This window comes from Corticium candelabrum, chromosome 7 (genome assembly GCF_963422355.1).
Source record: "Corticium candelabrum chromosome 7, ooCorCand1.1, whole genome shotgun sequence".
In the NCBI taxonomy this organism is placed as follows: domain Eukaryota; kingdom Metazoa; phylum Porifera; class Homoscleromorpha; order Homosclerophorida; family Plakinidae; genus Corticium; species Corticium candelabrum.
The window spans coordinates 1031164-1056163 of NC_085091.1; the positions used below are offsets into that span (position 1 = coordinate 1031164).

At 40.9% G+C, this 25000-nt stretch overlaps 6 protein-coding genes across 7 annotated transcripts in view; 2 read left to right on the forward strand and 4 right to left on the reverse strand.

The window, feature by feature from the left end:
• The window catches only part of LOC134182296 (ubiquitin carboxyl-terminal hydrolase 5-like), a 19757-nt gene extending 11742 nt beyond the window's left edge, over window positions 1-8015 (reverse strand). The window contains exons 1-7 of the mRNA XM_062649690.1: window positions 7915-8015; window positions 7615-7816; window positions 3830-3867; window positions 3685-3768; window positions 3508-3602; window positions 3402-3452; window positions 38-129 (exon numbers count right to left, since the gene is read on the reverse strand). Of these exons, the coding sequence (XP_062505674.1) occupies window positions 38-129; window positions 3402-3452; window positions 3508-3602; window positions 3685-3768; window positions 3830-3867; window positions 7615-7816; window positions 7915-8010 (658 nt within the window). The 5' untranslated portion in view covers window positions 8011-8015. The remainder of the gene's footprint in view (window positions 1-37; window positions 130-3401; window positions 3453-3507; window positions 3603-3684; window positions 3769-3829; window positions 3868-7614; window positions 7817-7914) is intronic.
• Window positions 8016-8578: 563 nt separating this feature from the next.
• LOC134182750 (probable G-protein coupled receptor CG31760) lies at window positions 8579-11880 on the forward strand. 2 transcript variants are annotated; one of them, XM_062650191.1, is made up of 3 exons: window positions 8579-8670; window positions 8734-9036; window positions 9960-11880. In XM_062650191.1, the coding sequence occupies exons 2-3, from the start codon at window positions 8841-8843 to the stop codon at window positions 11624-11626; spliced, it is 1863 nt and encodes a 620-aa protein (XP_062506175.1). In that variant the 5' UTR covers window positions 8579-8670; window positions 8734-8840; the 3' UTR covers window positions 11627-11880. The 2 variants fall into 2 exon arrangements, with proteins under 2 accessions (XP_062506175.1, XP_062506174.1); XM_062650190.1 differs by having other exon boundaries at window positions 8589-9036.
• A 119-nt stretch (window positions 11881-11999) lies between these two features.
• LOC134182752 (tyrosyl-DNA phosphodiesterase 1-like) lies at window positions 12000-17094 on the reverse strand. The gene is made up of 3 exons (XM_062650193.1): window positions 15857-17094; window positions 12286-12595; window positions 12000-12225 (listed from the first exon to the last, which is right to left on the reverse strand). The coding sequence occupies exons 1-2, from the start codon at window positions 17089-17091 to the stop codon at window positions 12319-12321; spliced, it is 1512 nt and encodes a 503-aa protein (XP_062506177.1). The 5' UTR covers window positions 17092-17094; the 3' UTR covers window positions 12000-12225; window positions 12286-12318.
• A 91-nt stretch (window positions 17095-17185) lies between these two features.
• Window positions 17186-19935, reverse strand: LOC134182754 (F-box only protein 30-like). Its single transcript, XM_062650194.1, has 4 exons — window positions 19878-19935; window positions 19227-19812; window positions 18528-19060; window positions 17186-17625 (listed from the first exon to the last, which is right to left on the reverse strand). Exons 1-4 carry the CDS (start codon window positions 19917-19919, stop codon window positions 17416-17418), a joined length of 1371 nt encoding a protein of 456 aa, XP_062506178.1. The 5' UTR covers window positions 19920-19935; the 3' UTR covers window positions 17186-17415.
• A 456-nt stretch (window positions 19936-20391) lies between these two features.
• The window catches only part of LOC134182751 (GTPase-activating protein skywalker-like), a 5180-nt gene continuing 571 nt past the window's right edge, over window positions 20392-25000 (forward strand). The window contains exons 1-9 of the mRNA XM_062650192.1: window positions 20392-20660; window positions 21425-21744; window positions 21896-22033; window positions 22089-22188; window positions 22250-22317; window positions 23704-23871; window positions 24134-24219; window positions 24278-24350; window positions 24643-24833. Coding sequence (XP_062506176.1) covers window positions 20396-20660; window positions 21425-21744; window positions 21896-22033; window positions 22089-22188; window positions 22250-22317; window positions 23704-23871; window positions 24134-24219; window positions 24278-24350; window positions 24643-24833 — 1409 coding nt within the window. The 5' untranslated portion in view covers window positions 20392-20395. The remainder of the gene's footprint in view (window positions 20661-21424; window positions 21745-21895; window positions 22034-22088; window positions 22189-22249; window positions 22318-23703; window positions 23872-24133; window positions 24220-24277; window positions 24351-24642; window positions 24834-25000) is intronic.
• LOC134182755 (uncharacterized) overlaps window positions 24844-25000 on the reverse strand; it is a 3169-nt gene continuing 3012 nt past the window's right edge. The window contains exon 4 of the mRNA XM_062650195.1: window positions 24844-25000. This exon is cut by the window's right edge and continues 624 nt beyond it. The gene's annotated coding sequence lies outside the window, so the exon portion shown is untranslated.

The following is a 25000-nucleotide window of genomic DNA, read 5'->3' on the forward strand; positions in this document are numbered from 1 at the left end:
CTTGTCAAGCTGTCTCAATCAATGTCTGCCAACTGACCATCATAGTACCGACGTCCACAGAGAATGGAGCCATCTGTGAGATTAAGCCACAGGTTGTTGACCAAATTGCATTTCTCGCATTTCCAGCCACTATTAAAAACAAATCACAGTGTCAATTCAAACTCAATAAAATTCAATACAAGAAGTTGTCTCCTTTAGTTGAAACTCAAACGTAACGAGTTGTTGCTCATACCACAACCCTTTAGACCAAACTGATTAAATTTCTTGAAGCTCAGAATTACTGGTTCAGTTTTAAGCTTGACAAAGTAAATAAATTTGATGTGCACATGCACAATGATGTAGTTCCTGCTGTGGTAAGATTTGGTGTAGAAAAGTATACTGCAAAATGACTGTATAAGTGTTTATATACAAGTATACGTACATACAAGCATGTGGTTTAGCATCTGTTTCTATGTTTGAGTACGTATGTATGCATGTAACTCTCAATCAAACAAAAGTGGTGAACAGTCATACTTGGATGACAACGAAGAAATCTATGTTCATGTACAGTACGTACGTACATGTATGTTATACACTGTACTTCCGCACTTTTAACGGCATGCTTAATTACAGGGTTTAGCAAGTGCCAGTATACCCCGAAGTACATACAGACATGCCGGCATATTGAGGGGAGACTTACAAGCAATAGAATGCAATGTCACGCAACACTAGATTCTATTTAGTCTTCCGCCATCATCAAGCATTAACAGATGAGCATTAGACGGTCGCATTTTCCAGAATTCCTAAGATCTGAATACGACTCTGCTCCACTTTATACCAGCATGCACGTACCTCAGTCTATACTGGCATGCTGGTATAGGCCTATAGGGTACAGCAGATCGGTTCAACGCTAATTTTGGTAAACCCCGCTTTTACCAGGACTCGATACATTTGTAACATCTGTGGTCACATTTGTGGATCTTTGATTGTCCTGTTTCGTCATGGTCAAAGCCGCTATTGACATTTGTCAGTCCATTATGTACGTCTACACTATTTCCTGTTAACTCTTAATAAAATACAAAATGCTCCATCCCACATGTAATAGCATCATTCAATGACATCGGTGGCATCCCACAAACACACTATAAACAACCGTGACAGCATCACCAAGCTTAGTGGGCACATCATGATCATGTATGTATGTCTAAGCATGCATCATCATGATATTCCTTAATTTTAGTGACGCAGCTGCCACTTTATCTCAGTGTCCACTTGCTCTACAATTAGAAGCAAAGATGGCAACAAACCGGCAACATCTCTGCAAAGCTAAATAAAGAAAGCAAAACCTGCACGATGAATAGACTATAATGGGCAAGATCTGTGCGTGTGTATGTGTGACTGATTGGTTTCAGTGAATCTCTTCTGTGCTGCCACCTGTGACTAAAAAGTCTACTTTTAGAATCTGATCTACAATAACAGTAGACCACAGAAACCTGCACGATGCATGGATTTATAACAAGTAAGGTGTGTCCTGAGCCACTCCCACTTACCCTACCTCACATTGGCCTCCGATTAGAACATTTGCCTAAACTACAAAGCAGACACCAACACAACAGAAGCACATTCAATATGCAGTTCCGTAAACAGGAACTGGGAAACGTCAGGAACTGTTAGAACTGACAAAATTGGAACTAAATAGAATTTCAGTTCCATGTTTAGAACTAAAGAGTAACACAACCCTTTCACACTGTGCTTATCTTGCTGACGTTGCTACTGTCGGTGCTCTTATGGAGTAAGATAACAAAGACAATAGAGAATACCATCAAAACATTCAAACATGCCAATACTCAGAACTCTGATCTGCACAGTAGGCAGAGCAGTTTCAGCAGGTCAACATGTTGAGGTCAAAGTATTGGAGCTGGTTCTACAGAATTAAAATCAAAGTGCCAATTCCAGTATTTCAAGCATTCCAGAACTGCTACAACTGTAAATCGAATGCAACCTGTAAGACTGCGACTTCATTTAATTAAAGCAGGCTATACACACACCAGAGATGCCCAAGTTGAAATGGTTAGCACTGCAAATGCAGCCCACAACGTACGTACTTGGTGCTGCACATACTGTGACTCAATGGACACTCCCACGCATGGTAAAGTTGTACACATGTATCTATGACTGGTAAAGTAAGTATGCATGTGTATGACTGATAAAGTAAGTAAAGTATGTATGTACATATGTATGTCTCTCATAGGATATCAAAGGCCAGTGCTGCTTTTGGTAAATTGTACAACAGACTCTGGCAAAAGCATGAAATCAAACTGACCACGAAGGTTGCAGTTTACAAAGCAGTAGTCTTATCAGTTCTATTGTACGGATGTGAGTCATGGACCCTTCTTCGTCGTAACCTCAAAAGTTTGGAGAGTTTTCATCTGCGATGTCTTTGCCGCATATGTGGAATCCAGTGGACTGACTATATACCCAACACAGAAGTGTTATCTCGTTGTAACATCAGTGGCATTGAATCTTTTGTTATGAAATGCCAATTTCGCTGGGCTGGTCACATGTCTCGAATGCCTAATGATAGAATTCCCAAACAACTCCTTTTTGGTCAACTGGAACAGGGCCATCCTCATCAAGGTGGTCCTAAATTACGTTATAAAGATTCTATCAAGGCTAATATGAAACCTTGTGGGATTGACTTCCTGCATTTTGAGAAACTATCCAGTGATAGAACAAACTGGAGATCTCTCTGCCATTCATCACTCCAACAGTTTGAAGAAAATCGTATTAGACATCTTCAAGCTCAATGTCAGAAATGGAAAGAACAAATTGTTCCTACCAACAAGTCATTTGTTTGTCAATCTTGTGGAAAGGAATGCCGTTCAAAAGCAGGTGTTAAATCCCATTAGAGACAGAGGACACTAAAGAGAGTCATCACTGTTATCAGTGGACATGCCATCATGTACGACTGGTAAAGTATGTATGTACGACTGGTAAAGTAAGTAAAGTATGTATGTATGACTGGTAAAGTATGTTTGTATGACTGGTAAAGTATGTATGTATGACTGGTGAAGTATGTATGTACATATGTATGACTGGTAAAGTATGTAAGTATGTATGACAGCTGCTGCCTGCATATCAGGATCAACCAGAGTCACCAGACCTACTTTTGCTTGGCCAATAGGAGTCAATCGTTCTTCGCTCTGACATACTGACATACCTCTACTGCGCATGATAATTGATAATGGGTGAGCCAAAGCATTACTAAAATCTTGGCACTGCAAACTGGCTTGGTGCTACATGGAGTGCCATAGCACTAGATGGGCACCCCTGTACACTAGTGCTACATCTTCAGAATTGATGTAACAGTGTAAGCGTACTCTTCTTCACTTCTATGACTCAAGTAATGAATGACATAATACCTTGGTGGTATTTTCACTCCATTGTCTAGTTGTTTAAGATTCTCCGCGTGTCTGGAAAGTAATGCATATCAATTTATGTCAATTCTTCGTATGTCACGTGACAAACTTGGAGATGAATTTGACTTCTCCTTCCCATGCAGCAACAGCTTCTTGTCGTGATGCAGCCTCGGCAGCAATAACACCAGCAATCGACTCTTGAATCTAATAAAATCAAAGAGTCTTTAATTTTGATCTTTTGTTTCATTATAAACAAAACTCTCCAAAATAACAATGTTGAACAAACCTTTAGTGGTAGTTCTGGACAAGGAAGTGGTATGGTAGTGAATGAAGGCAATACGACAAGACAATAGTTTTCTTCATACTCAACCTGAACAGGCAAGCAGGGATTAGATATGGGAATGTCTTGCTGCTACTGAAATCAGACTAACTGGAGGTTCTTCATCCAAGTCAAAACCACCTTCAACACCTGATAAGAGAGAGAGACATTGATGGTTTGCTAATACTGTTTTTGTCTGTTGATCTGTCTGTCTGTCTGTCTGTGTGGCTGTCTATCTGTCATATATTTTAGATTACTTGTTAGTTGTGGACTTGTAAATTTTGTGACTTTGCAGCAATGTACGGTAGTTTGATGTTGGAAAAACAATATGATCTAAAGCCAAGAAAAATGCAACCACTAAAGAAATCTGACTTAAACTAAAAAGTAAAGTCCTATAGTCAATGACTGAAAAACTGGTTGTTGAATGGTTCAGCACTCACATCTTCAGCCTCGAGAAATGACAGGTTTCTTACAATAACCTTTGCATTACATTTCTACAGTTGTATAGAAAATCTCTTCCTCCAAAAATCCATGAACTCGCCAATGTTAGGTCTGCCAATTTCATCTACTGATCGGTTGCCTAGATGTTGAAAAAAATTTCTAGCTTCATCCCCCCATTACCAAAATGCTCCACAACAAGTGGAATCATTTTTATAGATTTTCCTCTTTGCAGCTTCTCATTTTATATTTAGCATGTTTTCTCTCTTCTCACTTTTTGGATGCCACTCCGTCAACACTACTTAATATTGGAAAAATATCTGAGCTCCACGGATGAGCTAGGGCAATATCTAAATCAATATCTGACCCTGTTTATGAATCAAATATGACTATATCTGGGCGATTATCAGAAGTAGTGTAGCGATGACGTGGCTCACGACGATGGTGAATTCTGAGACTTCGCAGGCATTCTGACCAAACCAACGCAATGCATTCGTGTGCCCAAAACAGGACCACCATTGGTCTTGCAGGTAAGATGGTAGCTGCTGTTGTCTAGAGGTGAGTTGCAGTTACAAGACTCTACCCAATCTGAAATGGTGATAAGAAGACCCAATTTCACACAGCACACCAAGTGAAATTCACAAGGGTTGAGTGCAAATCTGTATGAGGTTGGTAGTGCATGCAACCATGCGCCTACGCCCTTTCATTGGAGAGAACAAAATCTTGCACATCTCTTGCAGTTGCAGCTGCATCAACCAAGTTCTGGAAATCATCATTGAAATTAGAAATGGACAACCGATGTTGTAGCTTTCTAATTCCTTTGTAATCTGAGATCTTCTTGTTGGTTGAAAGGTATGATGGAAAAGCACATCCAATAGGGCTAGATGCATCACAAGTGGATTTGTCCATGATGACTTTCAGATGTGGGAAACAAGATGGTAGCTCAGATATGGTATGGGACCAAGAAGCAACAAAAGCAGGACCAGCTATGGAGGATAGTGGAGTTAGACCAAACCACCTATACGAATAGGGAGACATGCCTGTTTCCAAACCTGATCACTCATAAATTTCTAACCAAAAGATGAACAAATGTTCTTCGAGATTGAAAATCTTGGATGCAGGCAGCTTCAGATAGCAAACTAGGCTGTCTGTCTGGCTATCTGTCTGTCTGTCTGGCTATCTGTCTGTCTGGCTATCTGTCTGTCTGTTTGTTGATCTGTCTGTCTGTCCATCTGTCTGTCATTGTGGAGGGGAGCTGTTAGCACATCATGTCACCTTGTTATTAGATGGAAATTTGGATCTATCTTTGTTGAAGACAGATATATCCAATGCTTTCAATTGCATCTCTAGGCAACATCTTCTCGAAGAGGTAGCAGAAAAATTTCCTGAGATTTACCATCACACGTGCCAGATGTACAGTAATGCTAGCTCTCTCATATATGTCAAGGGCGGTGATGTCGTCATTGTTAGGTCCGAAGAAGGAGTACACCAGGGAGATCCCCTCGGCCCTTTCCTCTTCTCTGCCGCTTTGCAACCCATTTTGGAGTCTCTACATGAGAATCATAACAACCTGACCGTCCTCGCCTACCTAGATGATCTCTTTGTAGTTGGTAAGTTTGCTCATATGCAACCATTCATATCTGACCTTCAGTCATTACTCAAAGATGTCGGTTTACTAGTCAACGAGAAAAAGTGCGAGTTGTTCAATACATCAGATTCTGTACAATCTTTTGGTTCTGTTCCTGTGGTCTCACATGGCACAGAGATTCTAGGGATTCCCATCGGCTGCCACCAGTTTGTGCAAACTAGATGCTCCAAGATTGCTAATTCAGGTCACGCTCTTTGCTCAGAGCTCGTAAAGCTGAGGCGCCCTCAGAGTGCAACTCTCTTGCTAAGATTTTGTCACGTGACTCGGATGAACCACTTAGCTAGATGCGTGTCTCCGTATTCTTTTGAATATGCTGCAAAACTACATGATGCCATGACCCGGTCTACCTTTGTCCAGATATTGGGCTTAGACTCTATTGATGATTTCACCTGGAATCAAGCCTCACTAAACATCAAATTGGGTGGGTTTGGCTTGTCTGAAGTCAACAAGAGTAAATGCTCGGCATACGTCTCTTCATGGCCTCAATCTGTCAGAGATTTGCCTAATTGCTTTTCCTTACTTTCACAACATATTCAAGATCTGGTGGAAAGCGATTCCAAATCCTCTTCACTTGGCTTCAACATTCATTCAGCTGTCAAGTCCTTGCCTCCAATTAGATTAGGAGACGATGAAACACTGAGGCCTCAATCATTGTCAACCCTTTCAGCTACAAAGGGTAAGCTTCAGCACAATCTAAGCTCAGAAATTGGCCTCTTGAGTGCAGCTCATTGTCTGTCTTCTGCACCTCATAGAAGGGATGCTGCAAGATTACGTTCTGCTCAAGGTAGGGGGTCTGGGGCTTGATTAGAGGCCTTACCATCCTCAGATAGATTCATTAGGATAATACTGTAGCTATGACTTCAGACATTTCAGTAGTTTTTGCTAATGCTTAGGATACTTTACTTCTGCAATTAACTGTTACATTTACAGTTTGGGAGAGAATAAAACAATCTGTCTGTCTGTCTGTCTATCTGTCTGTCTGTCTTTTTCATATATTTTCATAAATGAATGCTATTACAACCAAAACTATTTAAAATGTTCCAGAAAGCCAATAGGATCAATACACCTCACAAACTAATGTATGTAAAACTGAGTATGAGGGTGTTCACACTGGGCCTAACTAATCATGATTAGTGTAACGCCATTCTAACAACATAAAGAGCAGTATTACAACCACATTAGTGGCATTAGTGGTTGCATGTGACTTTGGCACGTGAAGAAGAGCACACTGCCAATGTTTCTGATGTGGTATTGTATGTTTAAACGTACAAACTCAGCAGCAACAACATGGCAACGTATACGGAAGCGCAGGCAGATGTCTATTACGTACGTGTACAGCACGTGACAACTTCCTGTCATCCCTGAAGAAGCTGCCAGAGAAAGCAAACTAAACGTTTCCCTCTTCAAAACCTAAAGCAATGGATTCGTCAAGACAATTCACACAAATTCTTGCCTGATATGGCGGATGAAAACTGTCGAGGCTAATTACACTCACATTACTAATCATAGTTAGCGATGTGAACACACTTTCGCTAACGTTGGCCTAATCATAGTTAGTCCAGATGTCGATGTGAACACGCTCTGAAATAGTTCTTTACATTGCTAGAACTCATAGATAAAAGGCATGATAGTTTCCTTGAACTAGTCTTAGCATTGCAACGTTGTAGTCTGTGTCTGTCTGTCTGTCTGTCTGTCTGTCTCTGTCTGTCTGTCTGTCTGTCTCTGTCTGTCTGTCTCTGTCTGTCTGTCTGTCTGTCTCTGTCTGTCTGTCTGTATCATTTCCGTCTCATTCCAACACATTAATCCCATACCAAGTGCCATTTTCGTTGGCTTCTTATTTGGAGGTGCATCATCTGTTTTCTTGTCCTCAACCTCCCTCTTCTCAATTTCCTTCTTCCTCCTTTTGATATTAAGGAAAAGGGCATAGCCTGTCTTCTGAAAATGTAATTCCACAAATTCTCGACAAAACCCGAGAAAAGTACTGAGACAAACAAACAGCCCATCATCACTCTCCTAAAATACATACATACATACGTATACATACATACAATCACTCCAAAACCATTGCCAGCTGCACCACGTGGTTGAACACGTGGCTAAATAGTTCTTACAGGAGTATCAAAGCTAAACGCACACTCATCTTTGTACACGCGGTTTCCACCACGTGGAACGCGAACGCTAGCTAAATGTGGAGCTAGAAGATTCATATCGACGTTTGTAAAGCACGCATGCGTAACACAAGCCTTGGAATCCTTACAGTTGTTCAAATCAATAAAGTTCAAAGTTTAGTACGATACTTACTATGGATGCTTAGTAGTAATGTATGATAAAAATTAGTTTTTCTCCTCAAGCAATTGACCGGTTAAGCGGTATGCGGACGGCCCTTAGTTGTAACTATATGATTCTCTGTGAATTATTTAGCGCGCGCTATTGGTGTCTGATTGCTTTACTTGGGGCTAATTTAGGGCTTGAGTTTTACAGGTAATTTTGCTGCGGAGTCTCATTCGGGTGTTAGTTAACACAGCGGACTTGTGGAACGCTATTACTTTACTTTGTACAGTGTAGAAGCAAAATTAATATATATTATCTAATTAATTAATATTGTCGTTGAACAAACACATCACTCGGCAACCACAAACACAACAAGAGTTCAGCACTAAAGAACTCAAGAGCGCGCCACACAGATTGGCACACAAGCAATACACAATTTAGTAACCGGAACTTGTATTAATTAAACCGGTAATTTCTTTGTGAAGACTCGCGCATGCGCTGGTTGTCACGTCCACTAGGTGTTATGTTTTGCGTCGAGGAAGTCCTCAAGTAGCCTAAGTCAGCTCTCCAGTCGCCATATCCTCTCTTCACATCAAGTATCAAACCAGCAATGCGTACCACAACCTCACTCATCGCTCTCTTCGTCTGCTTTCTTTCAGAATTAGACGCAATCATCTCATTTAGTCGACAGAATTGCTTTGTTTACACAACATACGACGACATCACGAACTCTAGCTGTCCGAAACGACTCGACAAGAAGCTGCTAATGAATTATCCAGTCGAAAGATGGCAACACGCCGAGCAGTTGGCGCTGACGGCTGCGAACTTGATATCTGCACTGCATGAGGATGATCCGCCACGCCCACCCGTGCGGAACTTCACCGTACTGACGCTAAGAAACATGATGGAGGACAGTATCGGACTGAAGAGCGTAAAGATAGTTTACAACGAAGAGCTAGAAGGTAGTGTTGCGAGATTTCCGTGTTGTTAACTTGTAATGTGTTCAGTGACTGTAAATTTGTGGAAAAAAGTCGTCGCTCTATGGATTTTGTGTGAGGAAAACATCAAGGAATAAGTACTACAGTAAACAGTAGTAGAATGAGTTTGACACTTGCGTCTATATATCAAATTTGGTAGTCAGCTTGAGTGTAACTTATTTAGCATGTGATAGGAAGCCACGCCCTTCGCAACCATGTCATTCCTGGCAGGGAATGACGTCAGTGCATGTTTTTTGTGGCTTTGAGTGTCCTCCGGAAATTGTAGTGCCTGATGTCTGCAGGGAGATGTGTCTTGTGTGTCGTAGAATTCATATCTGAAGTAATGCATAAGGATACAAGAGAGTACTGTACTGTTGGATGGTTCTCAACAGTAGTAACGTTGCATATAATTACTGTAAATGGTGGATACCGTTTTTCAATAGACTATTGTAGTGAAAAAAGGTGCATCTCTCAGTACATTACATTAGAATTATTAGAACGATGTATCTCGCAAGACATCGTACTGGAGGGATATATTTCACAATACACTAAAATTTGATTATTGTATTGGAGGGATGCATCTCACATACACTAAACTTGTATTAGAGGTATGCATCTCACAATACATTAGACTATTGTATTGGAAGGATGCATCTCACAATACACTAGACTATTGTATTGGAGGGATGCATCTCACAATACAGTAAACTATAATATTGGAGTGATGCATCTTTCAATACACTAGACTATTGTATTGGAGGGATGCATCTCACAATACACTAGACTATTGTATTGGAGGGATGCATCTCACAATACAGTAAACTATAATATTGGAGGGATGCATCTTTCAATACAGTAATTTGACACAATCAACTTATTGAAGAGTGACTATTCATCGTATTCTCTAGGTGAGAAAAGTGGTGGAATTTGCAGCGACAAATTCGTAGAAATGAGTCGCAATCAGGTGGAAAGCCTCAAGGAGCAAATTACGAGCATCGATGGTAAGATGACCTATGCTGATCAGGAAAACCGCACCGACTGGACTGTCCTCAACGGCACACTCACTCTGAGATACAACTCATCAACCATACCTGGTAAGACTCGTTACGTTTCGCGATCTCTAGTAGAAGACACGGATGGGTTTTGGACATCTCCATACCACGATTGCTGGATCGTCAATGGCTCGGTGGTGTCCTACGTCGTTCCAATCCTCAAAGCCACTTCCAACACACACCATGGGTATCACATCATGGGCCAGGTATATGTTGACGTCAAACTATACGATCTGGATATCAACCAGTGTAGCCATGGCAACACATCAAGAGAGGACAGGTTTGCAGAGACACACCACTGTCATCCGACATCAGTCTGCACGCCGATTTCAGGCAAAGGCTTCAACCTTGGTTCTTATGAATGCCATTGCAAGCCTGGTTATTATCGTCCCAATGCATCCGAACAGGAGCAGTACTTTGATGGTAGAAAAATCGAAGCATACTACAGATTGCAGTGCAAAAACTCTTTGTCTTTCAATCAGGACAAATTTGCGTGTCTACGTTGTAAAGAGGGATGTGGCAACTGCACCTCTGGTGAAAGTTGCTTATATCAATGGGAAGTCGGCCGTCGTATGGCTCTTCTTGTGATCAACTGTTTGATGATGATTATTCCTGTTTGGCTCATTTACTTTGTCATCAAGAACCGGAACATACGGATTGTTCGATCATCGAGTTTCCGTCTTCTCATTCTGATCCTTGTAGCAGTGGAGATTCTCTTTGCAAACGTTATAGTCAAATACTTCAAGCCGACACGTGTGACGTGTTCACTGATCGAATGGATGGAACACACTGCATTCATACTGCTTAATGGCACACTCTTTCTTCGTGTGTATCGTATTGTCCTCATATTCACAACACAGCTCAGTCGGCTGGCGGTGGTCGAGGCGAGAATGCGCGATACCGACTTGGTAAAGAAGCTTGTTCTCATGCTTGCAACCATCATACTTTATTTGAGTGTTTGGATGGTAGTTGATACACCGGATATGACAGTTGTTGTAGCCGACAATGGACTGAAGTTTGACATGTGTCGTCGTACATGGTGGCATTACGCTGTCGGTTTGTTTTACGTTTGTCTCCTTGTGTGGGGCGCATACCTCGGATTCAAGGTGAGGAAAGTGCCGTCGTCATACAACGAGAGCAAACTCATCTTTATTCTCATTTATATCGTCGTCGTTCTCTACGTCTTCTTTATTATTCTTGATTTGTTCACGCAGTTTCGTAAAAACCCTGATTATTCCTTCATAATGGACTTCACATTTTGCACATTGAGAAACAACCTCATTCTGCTATTCCTTTTTGCAAACAAAGTGTATGCCACGTGGAAGGGAGAAGGTGATACAGAGCTCCTTCCAATGAAGATGAACACCCCGACTATGTCTTTTGCATCTACTCACTCAGATTGTCATAGCCGTTCGATTTCTAAACGACCAGGATCCTTTTCAAGCACTTCCATGGTGATGGATAAATTTGATGCCGAGATGCGTGGTGGTGTGTATAATGAAAATGCAAATGGACGGACATGAAGAGGTTTATAATATATTGGATTTGAGTGTGATATGCAAAACATGCTGTCATAGGAAGGAATCGTGTGAAATTGGTGCAATGTGACTTTGCTCCTAATACGTGTACACTGTACAGACATAGCAAAAATACGACTGTACAGCAGACATATGATGTTAGCAATTCATGAATGTATTAATGAAGTGGCACACATTGCAGTGACTGTATTGTGTGGTATTAGATTGTATAATCAAATGTATCAACAGATAGCCCTGAGTCTATCACCAATGATTTTACAGCCTTCAATATTGGACTAGTTCTGTATAGCCATCCTGTCCCCTTGCAGACAGGATGACAGAGGCTTGGCTATGGCCTTTAGGAATCTGGTAATTACACTTGACTGTCCCAAAATTCTCATTTTGTGGTTCTTGAGTGACCAAGTAAAGTCTACAAATACTTATGCCATACGACTTAAAAACACAACACGACGTGGAAAAACTAGAGTCAACATGCTGAAGTACAAATAAAGAGAAATCCAGATTTCGTTACGCCACAACTTTGCGACAATTTTGTGTGGCAAATTTTTGTGATACACAGACAGGAGTCTCATATACATTAAACTCTACATCAAATAAGCAACATAAAGCTCACAATAATAATCACACTTTGATATGATTATTACCTTGACATGTTGGCATCAGTTGGTTATCCATTATCATGGTGTCCACACTTGGTTGTGACTGTCTCTTGCCAGATATGCTCTGTCCCACACCCACGGTTCGTCTCCTTCCTCATATGGCACAAGAGGGACATCAAACGGAACAGGAAACTCATCACTTGATACATCATCACATTTCTCTCCAACACGACCAATCACAAACCCTTCACTGCGTGTTTTTGGCAAGAAGAGAACACCGATTTCGTACGATCGAATGGCGAGCTGGCTGCTCTTCTTTTCAAGAGCTCCCCATGCAGCTTTAGACAAATTCGCACTAGACAGAGAGAAAACTAACACACACACACACACACACACACACACACACACACACACACACACACACACACACACACACACACACACACACACACACTTATAAAGTAATCACAATTTAGACAAGAAAGTGTCACATCAAAAAATCCAAGTACAGTGAATCTAGTAACAGCAAGGACACGCAAGTTGCAAGGTTAAGAAAACAGATAGAACAAACAGCACGAAATAAGAACAATCCATAACATTAATACCACAGTATACTATTTACCTTACAATATACTCTTTGTTACATATGAACACAAATCTTGCTGTTTATGCTGTGTTGTTGTAGGTAGAACACACAACATAAACAGCAAGATTCAAGTCCATACATACTGTAACAACCTTTTCAGTCGTGTTTATGCAGCAGCTCAGCTGTAATACATAAACTCAACCAAAAACTTGTTAACTAATCTCGACAACTGCAGCAGACTCATCCAGCCAGTAACCACGTAGTTGCAAAACAATCGTAATCTTGATGTTTAAACAACAACACAGAGAAACCATGTGCACCGTGTTAGCTTCTTGAAGTCAGTCCGCTCTTTGCCATAATCTTCTTTATTTCATGGCAAAGACTTAGGATACTACCGATAGAAGAATTAACCAATTCTGTTGTTCAGTCAAGCTGGCAAGAGATCTTGATGAGTTTCATCATGCCTTACAAACGGCATCCGAAACAGGACAGATGGATGCCAACCAAACTGAAGCAATAGAGAAACCAGGGTGTACAGAGAAAACGCATTTAGAAGACTAACAATCTCGTAATAATACAATCACAGTGAGAGCGCTTTCACTATCCTTCTGTTGAATATATTGGCACAGACACAGATGGCCACAATGAGACAGCTTCCACTATGATAAGCGGGATAATAAATTTGTGGTTGGCTGCCTTTATGAAACCAATATTTATAAAATTAAATAAACTCTATACACAGTTGAAGATGACAAACAACGTGGACAGTCCAGCTGTGTGTGTGTGTGTGTGTGTGTGTGTGTGTGTGTGTGTGTGTGTGTGTGTGTGTGTGTGTGTGTGTGTGTGTGTGTGTGTGTGTGTGTGTTAAAGACAGCAGCAAACTAAAGAGACAACAGAGCTCTTAGCCTCTATTCAACAAGAGCAGCTTCTACAGCACATGCAAACTGCAAACAGACTGACAATATTCTGAAATTATCCAAACAAAATGGCCGTCATTTGCATACACTTTCAGTCTGCATACTCTAGTACAAAGTAGTATTGGTGTGCAGCTGTAGAATCACCTCATTCAACTGCCAAGGGGTATTGGCCATCTGCTGCACATTGGGTTACCGTATATATTTCTAAGATACACTGTAACTATCAAATAACATGAAGCCTTGGATTTCCAGTCAAAGGACATGATGTACTAATTACAGTAAAGCCGTCAAGCTGCAGTAACAGCTGTTCACACAGATCATCTCTACATACCTTCATATTTGTGTGACAGCCATGCAAAGAGTATGCACACAGACATACAGACAAAAAGCAATGAAGAAACAAGTTGCATGTTGTAGAAAATTGTTTAAGTTAAAATGAATACAGACTGCTACCATCACCTCTCAAGCTAAAATTGTTACATTTTAGTGACTGGGATGTTGTATAAATACACTGTGTAGTGTTAGGCACAAGTACACTATAAAGCCATTGTGTGTGTGCGTGTGTGTGTGTGTGTGTGTGTGTGTGTGTGTGTGTGTGTGTGTGTGTGTGTGTGTGTGTGTGTGTGTGTGTGTGTGTTCAAAGGAAGCTAATTCAAGAGATGGTTGCTGGACAAATGTTCATACAGCATGTTTAGTGCCAGACAACCACTAGAAAATATGATTATCATTAACTCACAAGAATGTTAATAAAATTTTTCAATTATATCCGAGTCTTTAGATAAGACGTGACATAATTATATCCGGGAGTTTGTGCTGTCTCCAACCAATAACGGAGACATACGATCACCAAAGTGTATACGTGGGAATGTGTTTTATTACCTTAATTAATTAATCTACCTGGGTGAAGAACAGGCTACTCAGCTAATTATACTATAATTCAAGAGATGGTTGCTAGACAAATGTTCATACAGCTTCATTCAGACAATCACCAAAAAATATAATTATTACATAATAAATATTTAATCAATAAAAATTATAATAATAAATATTTATTAAAATTTTAAATTAATAAATATCTAATAAATTTTTATTATTATTAAATTTTTATTAAATATAGATCCATGCCCCATCCTTCGTACGAGCAAGATATTGTACGTTCTGACGGAAATGGACACATCATGTGCAATCTTTGTTGTGAGGTCCCGGATGTGCTGAATGAATTCGAATCTTGCTCTTTGTGCTTGTTTCAATAGAAATCGACACACTCCCCATGTAGCGCTTGCTGCTGAAAACGTGTATGTTGGATTCGGTGCAAATGCAATCAGAATTTGGAGAGAAACGAAAGCGCTAGAAGAGTAAGTTTCGTCGGCAAGAGATATTCGATCGCTCGAAGCTTTGTGAAGGACAACGATGCATACAGTCTACACAGTACTGGTGTGGACACGTGTTCGAATGAACTGGAATGTGTAGCGTTTGTGTCATCGTAAAATTTTACGCGGAGGTCGACCCCTCGAGAGGGGACCCGGTGCATAATTTTTTTAATTTTTTACGGAAACCTTCCCCTGTGCGTGCTGATTTCGGTTGCGAACGGACAAAAGACGTGGCCGCCAAACGCGAACACACACACACACACATCGACAGTTTGAGCTTTATATATTAGATTTATTATTAAAATTTCTATTAATTAAATGTCGACTGATCTGGTTGAGCACGACATTTAATAGAAACTTTAATAATAAATATTTCATAAAAATTTTAATAATAAATAAATTTTAATAATAAATATTTAATAAGAATTTTAATAATAAATATTTAATAAAAATTTTAATAATAAATATTTAATAAAAATTTTAATAATAAATATTTAATAGAAATTTTAATAATAAATATTTTATAAGAATTTTAATAATAAATATTTAATAGAAATTATAATAATAAATAAAACACTGATTTAGATAAGCAAGAATCAAAAATGGTATATAGTGTACTGACAGTAAGAAAAAACTATCAATCCAAACACGTCATTGTCACTCATTCACAAAGTTACTTAATCATCCAATGTAATTAGCATCTTTTAATCTACAATTTATGTGAAATGAATGTATCAACTTACCTCGTCAATAGAAACCATGCGATTCGTTTACCATCGGGTGACAGTCGTGTGTATGTCTTAATGTGTGGAGACGCTCTGCTTCTGCCCATACAGTCTGCTCTCCACTGGTGCAAAAACCTCTTCAAATACGTCTGTTTCTCTGCCGTTTTTGAATGATAAGGCAGCGACCCACCAGCCATGTAACCTTCCAAAGACCGACGTACATTCATCACAGACGGAAATATCAAACATAGTTCAGTTTCAGTCATTTGCAATGACGTCGTGCTGCTTGAAAGGCTCCCACAAAACTCACCACTCAACCACTGCCGAGGGTTAGACCCAAGAGATCCGATACTGGAAAACTGTGCGACAGCAGGCCACTCGTTTGACACAGAAACATTACGTTTGAGAATACGTCTCAGTTTCATATGTCCCCATGTGTTAATATGCTGACCCAAATGTCTACCGGGAACAGACGCGATTAAATGAACGTTTGCGTCCGACATGTCATGGCTTGACACGTGACGTCGCCATGTATCCAATCCTGATCGATTGTAGGCAGAAAGATAGGCAAGCAAGTCGCTCTGGAAGTCGCTTAATTTGTCACCCTTTGGAAACACGGGACTGACCCACACACCCTGCGTCTTCAGCTCCCAATCTCTTGGAATTAGATTGGCTGTATGGATCACGACACGCATGCCCGTATCGTATAAGAGCAAAATCATCTTTGAGTGGTGTTTACCAAATGGAAAAGGTAATGGAGCTTGAATCAGTTGGATGTTACTGTACGCTTGACATTCTTTTTCCAGTTCAGATTTTGAACTTCTCTGCTCGCCGTGAATCACTAGTATTGGTTTGCTTCTAAACTCAACCGGATACTGTTGTATTAGCCAATTGATATCAAACATGTAGTTAAAGTGAGCGGATGAGACGAGGTTTCCCATAGAGGTGTGAAGAATATCCCGGATGTGGATGGCTACTGAGGGTTCGTTGAAACAGGGAGATATTCCGGGCACTTTGGTGACGTACATCGCAGGGCGATGAAGATTTGCTTTCTTTGAGGGTGGATCTACCTTGCTGCTACCATCCGTTCTTTCGCGACGTCGTGATTTCGCTCTAAATCGCGCCTTTTCTTCGTTTGCAGTCTGTAAATGGCGAAATGATGTGAAATGGTCCATCCCAACCTCTTTGCATTGAATTCCATGCAGACAAACAGGACGACTGTCTTCAGGTTCGTTTCCCGCAGATTCCTCCATTCACAGCAATATCTGGCGCCAGCAAGTAACGCGCGTTAATACCACAGACCTGACGCACGTGCACAGGCACTGTCAGCAGTCTGTGCAGAGAAAAACTCACTTACAAAAATGCACTTAGTCGTATCTCATGTGTCAGCACACCAATTGTGTCATCTCTTTAAGTTAATTAATTACACAGAAATAATTAATTAATATTATTAAGTAAGACAAACCTAAACAATACAAATATATCCGATCTGATCTATAAATGTTGTGCAACTTTTTCTCTCCAGGAAAAGACTTGTGGACGCTCTAAAGCAAAGACTGCCAATCATAGCTGCCAACCTATGATTCACGCACGTTCTGTGTTTGTAGAGTCGCTGCCAGTTGCTCAAATGACCTGCGATTGAGTCCGGGCAAATGTAATCGTTCGTCCATATCTCTTTCAGATATTTGTTGTTTGTGATATTCACAGTTAAGTAAATGCTGGCAAATGAGTTCTTCGTCAGACAAGGTCCATTGAATTTGAGACAATGATGTAGAAAAGTACCAATGCTGGAAAGTAAGCACACTCTGAACAAATAAGCACTCAATATTGCACATACATACTGCTAAATACGCTAGATTTGGTTGTGTGTGTGTGTGTGTGTGTGTGTGTGTGTGTGTGTGTGTGTGTGTGTGTGTGTGTGTGTGTGTGTGTGTGTGTGAACATCTGTCTGTCTGTCTGTCTGTCCATCTGTCTGTCCGGCCGGCCATCTATCTGTCTGTCTGTCTGTCTGTCCGGCCATCTATCCGTCTGTCTGTCCAGCCATCTATCCGTCTGTCTGTCTGTCTGTCCGTCTGTCTGTCTGTGTGTCTGTCCATCTGTCTGTCCGGCCGGTCATCTATCCGCCTGTCTGTCTGTCTGTCTGTCTGTCTGTCTGTCTGTCAATGGCCTGTCTGTCTGTCTGTCCATCTGTCTGTCTGGCCAGCCATCAATCCGTCTGTCTGTCTTTCTTTCCGTCTGTCTGTCCATCTGTCTGTCCAGCCGGTCATCTATCCATCTGTCAGTCTATCCATCTGTCTGTCTGTCTGTTCAAAACACCAAGATACGCAACACAAAAGCAACTGCAAGATCTCATTATTGTACAAACTAACAAAACTTGCATATATTCTTGCAATCCGTCTGCCATGTGTGCTGTGTACTCTGTCTGTCTCTTGTCAAACAAAGGGATTCAATATCACTAACACTTTCAGCATGTGTTGTGTCAATCATAGAGACACCAAATGAACTTCCGAACACACAAACATACACTACCACGCATACACAAGAACATTGTTATATAGACTGTCAGATAACCATACCAGTAACACATGCGTCAGTCCGTCACCATGTCCACAACAGATTCAAGTTGTCTCTGGCCATCATTGTAATCGTTGACAATACAAGTGTATACAAAAATTGTATGCATATTTACCTTCTCGTGATCTTGCCATTTGCCTTTGCTCTCATCTTTCTGCCACACAATTTCAACAACACCACGTTGCGTCAGAATCTTACAGCTAACATCCCTGAGACGATGACAAGTTGAAGCCACACTCATCAAGCTGAAACTATCCAGATAATCATAAATGACAAGAACAATCTCAACAGGAAGAGAGCTCAACAAATCCATGTCACTCAATGCCCCAACTTCAACAGAAGACAACGTTCGAAGTGCAAAACTAGAGAACTCTTTATTGAATACAATCCTCCCACCATGTGAGGTGAAAGGAATAAGATTTGCTCTAGTAAATGAGCATCCATAAAGATGTAGAGGACAACGAATGTCCATCCAAACACCAAGATGACAAATAATGTTATTGTGAATGTTGTCATGGTGACTGTGGATTTCGTCTCGCCTAAAACACTGGCGACACGAAAACTGGTGAAGTGTGTGTCTGGTGGGAATGTAAAGAGGTACACGAGTGACTGCCAGATCTACTTTCATGTGACGCACATCAACACATTCTGCAATAAAAGAAAATCTAAGTTAAAATTAATTATTAATTAATTATATTAAAATAAATTATTAATTAATTATATTAAAATTAATTATTTACTAATTATGTCTTAAAAATAAATTTGTTGCCAGTTGTTCCAGTCTATACATGTACATCGTAACCGTGTGTCTCACCTGTTTGCTCAACCACATCCGCATCATCTCCCACAGCATTCTCCTCGTCTCCTTCACACTCTTCCTCACAAACACTAAATTCATCTGGTGGTGCCACAACAACCTCATCCACATTTCCTCTCTCCTCCCCCTCATCTCCCTCTTCTCCCCCGTCTTCCTCTCCAACTGGCATCACCAGCTCATCCCAACGCACATCAGGATCAAAATCAGGCACCAAACTTGGAAATCGTTTCACTGACGAACCACAGCTGCCACGCGAATTCAATTGCATCTCATCCCTCATTGCCAACGACCAGTCTAACGTGTCCTTATTATAGGGAGGATACCGTGTTGTAGAACGAGATGGAAATCGACTCCATCCTTGAGTGCAAACCAAAGCAGCTGGACACTTCAATAGATGATCACTCATTTTATCTCTTTCTATCACGCAGGGACAGCCGTACAGAGCATTCAAACAGGCTACTTTGACTCTAGGACAGATGAGATTGTGGTCTTCCAACTTGCAGGAATGAAGGATTGAGTTGCAGCCACGCCCACAGGCAGTCATCACGCATCCGACAGGTTCGTTGCAGTGTCTCTTGTAACACTATATATAATGAGTAATTTAATGCGTTAAGAAATGTATTTCGTGAGTGAAGAAAAAGCTCGTACTTCGTTGCAGTGGATGTGATACGTCTGCCAGCCATTCTCCATGTCACATACGGGATAAACTAAGAGTCACGTGATACATAAACCAGTATACCCACTAGCAGAAAAATTAATAAATAATAATTATTATACCCGTACGTTTATAAATAATGTTTGTATTATATTTTTACAATTTAGCATGTTTTATTATATCTAACCTCGAATGCCCAAACCTCCCGCGTCTAAACTTTTAAAAAGCAATGCTTGCAAGAAAACGCAAGTTTATTCACTTTTATATTGTATCAGTAATTTTTAACTATAGTAAAATCATTGATCACTTTAAACTTTAATATTTTAATATTAATTAATTAAATATATAGTTAAATAATTTATATTTTAATATTTCATATATAGTAAATTTAATATATGTATATGCTTTAGTAATCGCGCACAGAGCCGTACCCACATATCTCTCAAAGGGTTTAATTTCGCAGCAAGCTTCGCATTCCCAGATCACCTTTAGCGTGCGTTACCGGAAGGCTATGGACTCAGTGGAGTCGTACTTCTCTGCGTTTGTGTCCGACGCCGCAGAGCTGGATGCTATCAATAACGCAATCTGGAATGACGCCATAATTACAAGCATCGAGCAATGGCCGGAACGGCGGAGTGTCGAGAAAGTGAAGCGGCAAGTGCGGAGGGGCGTGGTCCACAGGAAGCGACGCAAACTGTGGCTGACGGTTACCGGAGGAGCAGCGTTTCTAGAAAAACAGCCACAATTCTATGTGGACACCGTACGAGCAATGTATGGTAAGAACTTATCACGTAGGCAACAGAATGAGCTGAAAATATGTTGAATGAATATGGATGTGGCATCGCGTGCGCTAACACGGCCACAAGCGCGCGAACGACCACGTATTCATTCAGAGTATGAAAGAAATCAAAAATCGTAAAAATTGACTAGATGAGGACGCAAGAAGACAAGTAGGCAGACGGACAATTAACCTAAACACACCAGGTGTCTAGTAAAGCGAAAATTGACACCAAACAGGTGGATCCCTTCAATCACTAAAATGTGGAAGTGTTCAACGTGGGTGTTATCCTGTGCGAGAATATTGACGTTTTGAAGTTATTTCGGATTTAGACTGGGGCAGTTAGAAAGCAGTGAGAAAGAGACAGCAGGGTGATGTAAGTAGGGATAGAGGGCCAGACAGCCGAGACAGATGGACAGAGACAGACAGATGGACCTAGACAGAGAGACAGACAGATGGACTGACACAGAGACACAGACAGACAGACAGACAGACAGATGGACTGAGACAGAGAGACAGACAGACACACAGACAGATGGACTGAGACAGAGACACAGACAGACACACAGACAGAGACACAGACAGACACACAGACAGATGGACTCAGACAGAGAGACACACAAACACACAGACAGATGGACTCAGACAGAGAGAGAGAGACAGACACACAGACAGATGGACTCAGACAGAGAGACAGAGAGACAGACAGACGGACAAGCATATGAAGAGAGAAACAAGAATGAATTCATTGCACTGTTTCAGGTGCAGTCGTTCCCACCTCATTCCACATCCCCGGCCAACTAACACCATGCTGTACCCTCCAGTACTTTTGGCTGACGTCAGATGGTCAACAGATCGTCCACAAGATTCTCAACGTGCTCGCTCACCTTCGGCCAGATGTGCAGTCGTGCCCACTTCTTGCTCCAATTGTTGTCATATTGCTTCACTTCATGAATGAGAGCGAGTGCTTTGCTTGTGCAATTGGTCTACTTGATTCAAAGAGACAAATGTACTTTGAGCACACACACAAAGGGGCTGCAGCCAATCAGAGATCTCTAACCGATGTAGCAAGATCACGAGCAGTAGGCCGTGTGTGTGTGTGTGTGTGTGTGTGTCTGTGTGTGTGTGTGTGTGTGTGTCTGTGTGTGTGTGTGTGTGTGTGTCTGTGTGTGTGTGTGTGTGTGTGTGTGTGTTGTGTCTGTGTGTGTACATCTTTTCCTTTCTTTTCATTAGTCGCCAAACTTCAAATTCGTCGTTCGTGTCGTCAGTGAGAGATTTGAACAACGAGTAGACCGACGTGATGAGACCATGTATCAGCAACTGAAAGGCTGGCAAACATGGTTATTCGGCTTTCTACCTTTCCCACAACTAGTCAGTCTCTCAACCATGCAGGCATCGTAAATTGCAGAACATTTTGTATGTTCAGGTGAGAGTTTGTGACTGTTTCTTCGTGGAAGGTTTCAAGGTGTTATTTCGTGTTGGTGTGGCTATCCTCAAGCATTTCCACATGGCACATAAGCATCAGGGTATTGTGTATATATCTGTTTGTTGTTGTTGTTTAGTGTTGATGGTGTGTTGCGGATGTAGGTGTTACTGGGGACTTGGACAGTGCTGTTTGTGAGTTTGTCAGACATCATCATGATGATCTCCTAATGGTCGGTTGGATTGTCAATCTATCAGATTGTCTGTCCATCTTTGTTTGTTTTTCATTGATCTGTTTGTCCATCTGTCTCTCTGTCAGTCTGTCAGTTCAACTGTCTATCCTATCAAGACATGCCATTCTGCATATGTCTGTCTGTATGCTTGTATGTATATATGTATGTATGTATGTATGTGTGTGTGTGTGTGTGTGTATATATATATATATATATATATTATTTCTTCAAGTACAACTATACATAGTATATATGTATGTATGTAGATGTATGCATGCATGTATGTATATATGTATATATGTATGTATGTATATATGTATGTATGTATATCAGAGACACAGAGGACACTAAAGAGAGTCATCACTGTTATCAGTGGACATGCCATCATCATCATCATGTATGTATATATGTATGTATGTACATGTTTACATGCATGTATGTATGTATGTATGTAGTCTTATCAGTTCTGTTGTACGGATGCGAGTCATGGACCCTTCTTCGTCGTAACCTCAAAAGTTTGGAGAGTTTTCATCTGCGATGTCTTCGCCGCATATGTGGAATCCAGTGGACTGACTATATACCCAACACAGAAGTGTTATCTCGTTGCAACATCAGTGGCATTGAATCTTTTGTTATTTTGCTGGGCTGGTCACATGTCTCGAATGCCTAATGATAGAATTCCCAAACAACTCCTTTTGGTCAACTGGAACAGGGCCATCGTCATCAAGGTGGTCCTAAATTACGTTATAAAGATTCTATCAAGGCTAATATGAAATCTTGTGGGATTGACTTCCTGCATTTTGAGAAACTATCCAGTGATAGAACAAACTGGAGATCTCTCTGCCATTCATCACTCCAACAGTTTGAAGAAAATCGTATTAGACATCTTCAAGCTCAACGTCAGAAACGGAAAGAACAAATTGTTCCTACCAACAAGTCATTTGTTTGTCAATCTTGTGGAAAGGAATGTCGTTCAAAAGCAGGTGTTAAAGCCCATCAGAGACACAGAGGACACTAAAGAGAGTCATCACTGTTATCAGTGGACATGCCATCATCATGTATATATGTATGTATGTATATATATGTATGTATGTACATGTATGCATACATGTCTGTATGTATGTATATATGTATGTATGTACATGTATGCATACATGTCTGTATATATGTATATATGTATGTATGTATATGTATGTATGTATATATGTATGTATGTATATATGTATGTATGTATATATGTATGTATGTATGTCTGTACATAATAAAGCAAGCGGACATTGACCGGTGTCATCACTGAAATCAGTGGACAACCATCATGTCTATTATCTATTTCTGTCTAACTATATGTCAAAATGGACTCGAACTACAGCATGCGTATTGTTGCAGAGTGGATTCAAAATTCGTCGTGTTTCTCGTCATCTCTTGGATCGCTATAGGGAAAGAAATATTTCTGCCAGCCAGTCACTTGGCGAAGTAGCCGACCATGACGTTGAGTCATTCATTGTAGTACCTCAAGCAGACAAACAATCAACCATAGTCATGGAATCAAGTCAGGTTTGCGAATGCATGAGTGGGTAGAAGGACATGCAGATGGACCAAAGGATGGATGACAATCACACACACACACACACACACACACACACACACACACACACACACACACACACACACACACACACACACACACACACACACACACACACACACACACACACACACACACACACACAGATGGACAGACTGACAGACAGACATACTTCTGACTTGTGTATGACCATCTATCCCACTACAACTGTTACTGTATGTCACCATCTAGTGGCACACACTGTGGTCATGGATACCATCACGATTCGAAGTCTGCAAACCGATACGTCTATTTCTCTCCAATGACGACGGATACAAGTAGTCACTCACTCTATCAACTCTCGTCTTAGAACTAACGTCGTATCTGTTGTGCCAGCCTCACAACGTTATACAGGAAGTGTGCACATCATGAGCCTCTACTTCTCTTCGTTAAAACAACAGAAGGAGAGGTAACTGAGCGTGAGTACTTGATTGTGTTTGTAGGGAATCAAAGCCTTGGGGTTAGTGTAGACAAAGACCAGCCTAAACAGCCAAACATTGGTTTTATGTTTTGGATGGTTTCACACACACACACACACACACACATGCACACACACACACACACACACACACACACACACACACACCAGCTTTTTAATGCAATGAAGGCTATCCACTCTAACCTCATGACATAATTAGTATAAAATCCATAAGTCACGTGACTATATTTGTTATAATTGTGTTATGTTTGTCATGCACTAGATTATTGGAGCATACTTGTCTAGTAGTTTGGAGGGCAGATTTCCAAAGTTCAAGTACTTTGGAACCGGGGAGACGTTCATATTTAGTTTGGCGCCTGAAGCGAAACGGTATTGTTGGACTGGAGAGGCTGATGTTACGGCTTATTTTATTGCTGGAGATGACACTTGTCTTGCAGTCGGGGGTGGAGGAAGGTATCACATAGAGAGATAAAGTAATGAAGGAAACAAACATGAAGGACAGACACATAGACTGGCAGGGGGTTGGAGGGTATGCAGACAGCCAAATAGATAGACAGACAGACAGAGACACAGACAGACGGATGGACAGACAGACAGACAGACAGAGACACAGACAGACA

Bases quoted from the DNA above. Each gene is read 5' to 3' on its own strand.
- LOC134182750 (XM_062650190.1), top strand. From the start codon at position 8,685: ATGCGTACCACAACCTCACTCATCGCTCTCTTCGTCTGCTTTCTTTCA. The intron at 9,037-9,959 runs GTAGTGTTGCGA...CGTATTCTCTAG, and splicing joins TTACAACGAAGAGCTAGAAG to GTGAGAAAAGTGGTGGAATT.
- LOC134182752 (XM_062650193.1), bottom strand. From the start codon at position 17,091: ATGGAGGAATCTGCGGGAAACGAACCTGAAGACAGTCGTCCTGTTTGT. The intron at 12,596-15,856 runs GTAAGTTGATAC...CTCTCTGTCTAG, and splicing joins GCATGGTTTCTATTGACGAG to TGCGAATTTGTCTAAAGCTG.
- LOC134182754 (XM_062650194.1), bottom strand. From the start codon at position 19,919: ATGGAGAATGGCTGGCAGACGTATCACATCCACTGCAACGAA. The intron at 19,061-19,226 runs GTGAGACACACG...CTTTTATTGCAG, and splicing joins GGATGTGGTTGAGCAAACAG to AATGTGTTGATGTGCGTCAC. The intron at 17,626-18,527 runs GTAAATATGCAT...CTTACTTTCCAG, and splicing joins AATGGCAAGATCACGAGAAG to CATTGGTACTTTTCTACATC.